The 6,678-nt window shown below is 45.5% G+C and overlaps 1 protein-coding gene across 1 annotated transcript; it reads left to right on the forward strand.

Annotated features, from left to right (window-relative positions):
* The first annotated feature begins 4,210 nt into the window (after positions 1-4,210).
* Positions 4,211-6,033, forward strand: LOC142204292 (olfactory receptor 1G1-like). The gene is made up of 2 exons (XM_075275601.1): positions 4,211-4,225; positions 5,113-6,033. The coding sequence occupies exons 1-2, from the start codon at positions 4,211-4,213 to the stop codon at positions 6,031-6,033; spliced, it is 936 nt and encodes a 311-aa protein (XP_075131702.1).
* The last annotated feature ends 645 nt before the right edge of the window (positions 6,034-6,678 follow it).

The following is a 6,678-nucleotide window of genomic DNA, read 5'->3' on the forward strand; positions in this document are numbered from 1 at the left end:
TGAGACAGAGGGGTCAGTATGGTGTGCATGGTGAGACAGAGGGGTCAGTATGGTATGTGTATGGTGAGACAGAGGGGTCAGTACGGTATGTGTATGGTGAGACAGAGGGGTCAGTACAGTACGTGTATGGTGAGACAGAGGGGTCAGTATGGTACGTGTATGGTGGGACAGAGGGGTCAGTACGGTATGTGTATGGTGAGACAGAGGGGTCAGTACGGTATGTGTATGGTGAGACAGAGGGGTCAGTACGGTATGTGTATGGTGAGACAGAGGGGTCAGTACGGTATGTGTATGGTGAGACAGAGGGGTCAGTACAGTACGTGTATGGTGAGACAGAGGGGTCAGTATGGTACGTGTATGGTGAGACAGAGGAGTCAGTACAGTACGTGTATGGTGAGACAGAGGGGTCAGTATGGTACGTGTATGGTGAGACAGAGGGGTCAGTATGGTACGTGTATGGTGAGACAGAGGGGTCAGTACGGTATGTGTATGGTGAGACAGAGGGGTCAGTACGGTATGTGTATGGTGAGACAGAGGGGTCAGTACAGTACGTGTATGGTGAGACAGAGGGGTCAGCATGGTATGTGTATGGTGAGACAGAGGAGTCAGTACAGTACGTGTATGGTGAGACAGAGGGGTCAGTATGGTACGTGTATGGTGAGACAGAGGGGTCAGTACGGTATGTGTATGGTGAGACAGAGGGGTCAGTACGGTATGTGTATGGTGAGACAGAGGGGTCAGTATGGTGTGCATGGTGAGACAGAGGGGTCAGTATGGTATGTGTATGGTGAGACAGAGGGGTCAGTACGGTATGTGTATGGTGAGACAGAGGGGTCAGTATGGTATGTGTATGGTGAGACAGAGGAGTCAGTACGGTACGTGTATGGTGAGACAGAGGGGTCAGTACGGTATGTGTATGGTGAGACAGAGGGGTCAGTACGGTATGTGTATGGTGAGACAGAGGGGTCAGTATGGTATGTGTATGGTGAGACAGAGGGGTCAGTATGGTACGTGTATGGTGAGACAGAGGGGTCAGTACGGTATGTGTATGGTGAGACAGAGGGGTCAGTACGGTATGTGTATGGTGAGACAGAGGGGTCAGTATGGTACGTGTATGGTGAGACAGAGGAGTCAGTACGGTACGTGTATGGTGAGACAGAGGGGTCAGTACGGTATGTGTATGGTGAGACAGAGGGGTCAGTATGGTGTGCATGGTGAGACAGAGGGGTCAGTACGGTATGTGTATGGTGAGACAGAGGGGTCAGTATGGTATGTGTATGGTGAGACAGAGGGGTCAGTACGGTATGTGTATGGTGAGACAGAGGGGTCAGTATGGTATGTGTATGGTGAGACAGAGGAGTCAGTACGGTACGTGTATGGTGAGACAGAGGGGTCAGTACGGTATGTGTATGGTGAGACAGAGGGGTCAGTATGGTATGTGTATGGTGAGACAGAGGGGTCAGTACGGTATGTGTATGGTGAGACAGAGGGGTCAGTATGGTGTGCATGGTGAGACAGAGGGGTCAGTATGGTATGTGTATGGTGAGACAGAGGGGTCAGTGCGGTATGTGTATGGTGAGACAGAGGGGTCAGTATGGTATGTGTATGGTGAGACAGAGGGGTCAGTATGGTATGTGTATGGTGAGACAGAGGAGTCAGGTACGTGTATGGTGAGACAGAGGGGTCAGTACGGTATGTGTATGGTGAGACAGAGGGGTCAGTACGGTATGTGTATGGTGAGACAGAGGGGTCAGTACGGTATGTGTATGGTGAAACAGAGGGGTCAGTATGGTGTGCATGGTGAGACAGAGGGGTCAGTACGGTATGTGTATGTTGAGACAGAGGGGTCAGTATGGTATGTGTATGGTGAGACAGAGGGGTCAGTACGGTATGTGTATGGTGAGACAGAGGGGTCAGTACGGTATGTGTATGGTGAGACAGAGGGGTCAGTATGGTATGTGTATGGTGAGACAGAGGGGTCAGTACGGTATGTGTATGGTGAGACGGAGGGGTCAGTATGGTACGTGTATGGTGAGACAGAGGGGTCAGTACAGTACGTGTATGGTGAGACAGAGGGGTCAGTACGGTATGTGTATGGTGAGACAGAGGGGTCAGTACGGTATGTGTATGGTGAGACAGAGGGGTCAGTATGGTATGTGTATGGTGAGACAGAGGGGTCAGTACGGTATGTGTATGGTGAGACAGAGGGGTCAGTACGGTATGTGTATGGTGAGACAGAGGGGTCAGTATGGTATGTGTATGGTGAGACAGAGGGCTCAGTATGGTACGTGTATGGTGAGACAGAGGGGTCAGTACGGTATGTGTATGGTGAGACAGAGGGGTCAGTACGGTATGTGTATGGTGAGACAGAGGGGTCAGTATGGTACGTGTATGGTGAGACAGAGGAGTCAGTACGGTACGTGTATGGTGAGACAGAGGGGTCAGTACGGTATGTGTATGGTGAGACAGAGGGGTCAGTATGGTGTGCATGGTGAGACAGAGGGGTCAGTACGGTATGTGTTTGGTGAGACAGAGGGGTCAGTATGGTGTGCATGGTGAGACAGAGGGGTCAGTATGGTATGTGTATGGTGAGACAGAGGGGTCAGTACGGTATGTGTATGGTGAGACAGAGGGGTCAGTATGGTATGTGTATGGTGAGACAGAGGAGTCAGTACGGTACGTGTATGGTGAGACAGAGGGGTCAGTACGGTATGTGTATGGTGAGACAGAGGGGTCAGTATGGTATGTGTATGGTGAGACAGAGGGGTCAGTACGGTATGTGTATGGTGAGACAGAGGGGTCAGTATGGTGTGCATGGTGAGACAGAGGGGTCAGTACGGTATGTGTATGGTGAGACAGAGGGGTCAGTGCGGTATGTGTATGGTGAGACAGAGGGGTCAGTATGGTATGTGTATGGTGAGACAGATGGGTCAGTATGGTATGTGTATGGTGAGACAGAGGAGTCAGGTACGTGTATGGTGAGACAGAGGGGTCAGTACGGTATGTGTATGGTGAGACAGAGGGGTCAGTACGGTATGTGTATGGTGAGACAGAGGGGTCAGTACGGTATGTGTATGGTGAAACAGAGGGGTCAGTATGGTGTGCATGGTGAGACAGAGGGGTCAGTACGGTATGTGTATGTTGAGACAGAGGGGTCAGTATGGTATGTGTATGGTGAGACAGAGGGGTCAGTACGGTATGTGTATGGTGAGACAGAGGGGTCAGTACGGTATGTGTAAGGTGAGACAGAGGGGTCAGTATGGTATGTGTATGGTGAGACAGAGGGGTCAGTACGGTATGTGTATGGTGAGACGGAGGGGTCAGTATGGTACGTGTATGGTGAGACAGAGGGGTCAGTACAGTACGTGTATGGTGAGACAGAGGGGTCAGTACGGTATGTGTATGGTGAGACAGAGGGGTCAGTACGGTATGTGTATGGTGAGACAGAGGGGTCAGTACAGTACGTGTATGGTGAGACAGAGGGGTCAGTACGGTATGTGTATGGTGAGACGGAGGGGTCAGTATGGTACGTGTATGGTGAGACAGAGGGGTCAGTACAGTACGTGTATGGTGAGACAGAGGGGTCAGTACGGTATGTGTATGGTGAGACAGAGGGGTCAGTATGGTATGTGTATGGTGAGACAGAGGGGTCAGTATGGTACGTGTATGGTGAGACAGAGGGGTCAGTACGGTATGTGTATGGTGAGACAGAGGGGTCAGTATGGTATGTGTATGGTGAGACAGAGGGGTCAGTATGGTACGTGTATGGTGAGACAGAGATCACCAATACCAGATCCTTCTTATTAAACATTTCTAGCAACTTTTCCTTTCTTTGATTTCCTTCACTAGAAGTCTTATAAATTAGATAAAGTTTTACTTTTTACTGAAACACTTTTTTGATCTCTAGAGAACTTATCATCAGAAGTATGGAAGACCCCTGAGGAAATAGAAGAAACTTTCTATAGAGTTGTTTTATTTATAGAAGTTAAATGTTTTTAATAAAGTTTTACTTTTTACTTGTGAAGTTTGTTGCCATCTCTTGTCAATGATGAACTATCAGTATTTTCCTTCTCTGTAAGTTGTAACACAGGAGAGCTGAGGTCATGGCAAGAACATCCCATCGTCTTATTTCCCACAATCCTCTGCCGTCACTGTGTGCTTCTATATATACAGGGAGTAAGAGAGATCCAGAGACATAGACTGACTGGAGATGGAGAGATCTGATGTAAGTTATTATTATTAATTATTATTATTATTATTATTATTATTATTATTATTATTATTATTATTATATAGATCCCGGGGTCACACAGACAATCACTGGTGTCCTCTGTTATACACATTAGAATACTGGGGGAGGGAGAATGTACATTGTAGTGAAATAAGTGTATAGTATGTAGAGTATATCCTTCTTTCTTCAAGTTATTTAGTTTTTTAGTAAACCAGCAATTCCAGCAATTATTTTTTAATTCTTTGTGGCTATTAAATCCCCATACACACAACCAAGTGCTTTGCCATTGTGTTACCTCCATGCACACTTCCATGTTCTATGACTCCCTTCACATGCTCATGTATTATCATGGCTTTATATGTTGCACTGTGAGCCCAGGAAGAAATCTCAGGAGTGCTCCTATTCTTGTCCATTTATGGAATTGATGGGTCTATGGAGATTCCAGATTGAAACCCTGTTCCCATCCTAGTGCTATCTGAGCCATTTTCTCATGGACATTTGTGTGTAGGTAGCATTTGTTTTACAGTATAGGTCCCTACACCTGTAGCAATTGCAAATTTGTATGTTTTTTTGTGGCTCCAAAGTACGGTCGTGGGAAGGCGGCCATACATTCATTGTCTTATAAGACTTCTTGCCATATTATTTCCATTCAGCTCCAATCCGATGATAATTTTTATAATAATGTATTTTGGTCTCTTTAGAGTCTCCACCTCCAGAGTCTGCTTATGTGTAATGTGTGGATTATATCACTAGGTCAGGGTGTGGACATCTCTATGATAGTAGCTCAGTATGGCCATGGTCTCTTACAATGAATGACCTGCGCTCTACTCCATCATCGTAGTATATCATGGCTCTCACATCTACTTTTTTATTCTATTTAGCAGACTAATCTGACTTTTGTCGCAGGATTTTTCCTCTTAGGATTCCAAGGCAATGAACTATCAAAAGACCTTCTCTTCCTTCTATTCCTTATTCTTTACAATATTACACTATGTGGGAACCTCCTGATCATCACCCTGGTGTCCACCAGTAAGATCCTCCAGACTCCAATGTACTTCTTCATCTCACAACTCTCCATCAGTGACATCTTATTGATCACATATATTGTTCCCAAGATGCTTCACGTCCTCCTGAATAATGGGGCGGCCATTACTTTTATTGATTGTTTCATTCAGTTTCATTTTTTTGCTTCTTCTGAAGCATTTGAGTGTCTTCTCCTCTCGGTGATGTCCTATGACAGATATGTGGCCATCTGTAATCCCCTCCGTTACTCCTCCATCATGACAAATGGATTTTGTGTTACATTGGTCTCTATGTGTTGGTTGTTGGGTTTTCTCTTTTCATTCATTGTGACGCTGACATCAGCAAAGTTATATTTTTGTGGACCAAACGTCATTGACCATTTTTTCTGTGACCTTGTTCCCTTACTAGAATTTGCTTGTTCTAATACCTTTATTGTTCAATTGGAGCTTGATATTTTGGGCGCTCCAACAGTAATAATCCCAACCACCATCATTGTAGTGTCTTATACTTCTATAGTTCAGGCAGTCTTAAGGATCCCATCCAGTACTGGTAGACAGAAAGCCTTCTCCACCTGTAGCTCCCACCTCATTGTGGTCTCCATATTCTACGGGACTCTGTTCAGTGTTTATGTCGTCCCAACAAAAGGAAAAGCATCGATCATCGGTAAAATCTCCTCGTTGCTATTTACTGTATTTACCCCACTGATGAACCCCATTATCTACAGCCTGAGGAATAAAGATATTAAGAAAGCCGTACAGGAAATAATTTATAAGCGCTGATTGATGTTAACTCCTAACCCCTTAAGAATTGCCCAGTTTTACACTGGTGTATTTTGTTTGTCGTTTGTGTTTTTGTCTATAAGTGTCATGTGATCTTAGTTTGGATATCAGTGAAAAACCTGCAATTGCTAGTTATGGGTACCTGGAGTAAAGCTGTGTATATATGATCTTGTGTATCTAATCCTCCGACATGCGATACTGTGTTCTGAGCCATGAATCTAATCCTCTGACATGTGATACTGTGTGATGAGCTGTGCATGTAATCCCCCGATGTATGATATTGTGTGCTGAGCTGTGTATCTAATCCTCTGATGCATGTATCTCAGTTGGGATAAAAATGGTTGTATATACTTGGAGTAATGCTGTGTGCATGTGGAGTGACCGTGTGTATGGCAGGTGGAATATGAGTGAAAGACTTGCAGGATTGTATTGGCTAACACAGGTAATTGTTTTGGACAAACTGTATATTAGGAAAGGTACATCCATGGTACTTCAGTGAAGAAAAATGGCTAGTAAATGTCTGATGTGTGATAATGCATGCTGAGCTGGGTATCTATTCCTCTGACGTGTGATACTGTTTGCTGAGCTGTGTATCTATTCCTCTGACGTGTGATACTGTTTGCTGAGCTGTGTATCTATTCCTCT

The sequence above is a fragment of the Leptodactylus fuscus genome, chromosome 5 (genome assembly GCF_031893055.1).
Source record: "Leptodactylus fuscus isolate aLepFus1 chromosome 5, aLepFus1.hap2, whole genome shotgun sequence".
NCBI classification, from domain to species: Eukaryota; Metazoa; Chordata; class Amphibia; order Anura; family Leptodactylidae; genus Leptodactylus; species Leptodactylus fuscus.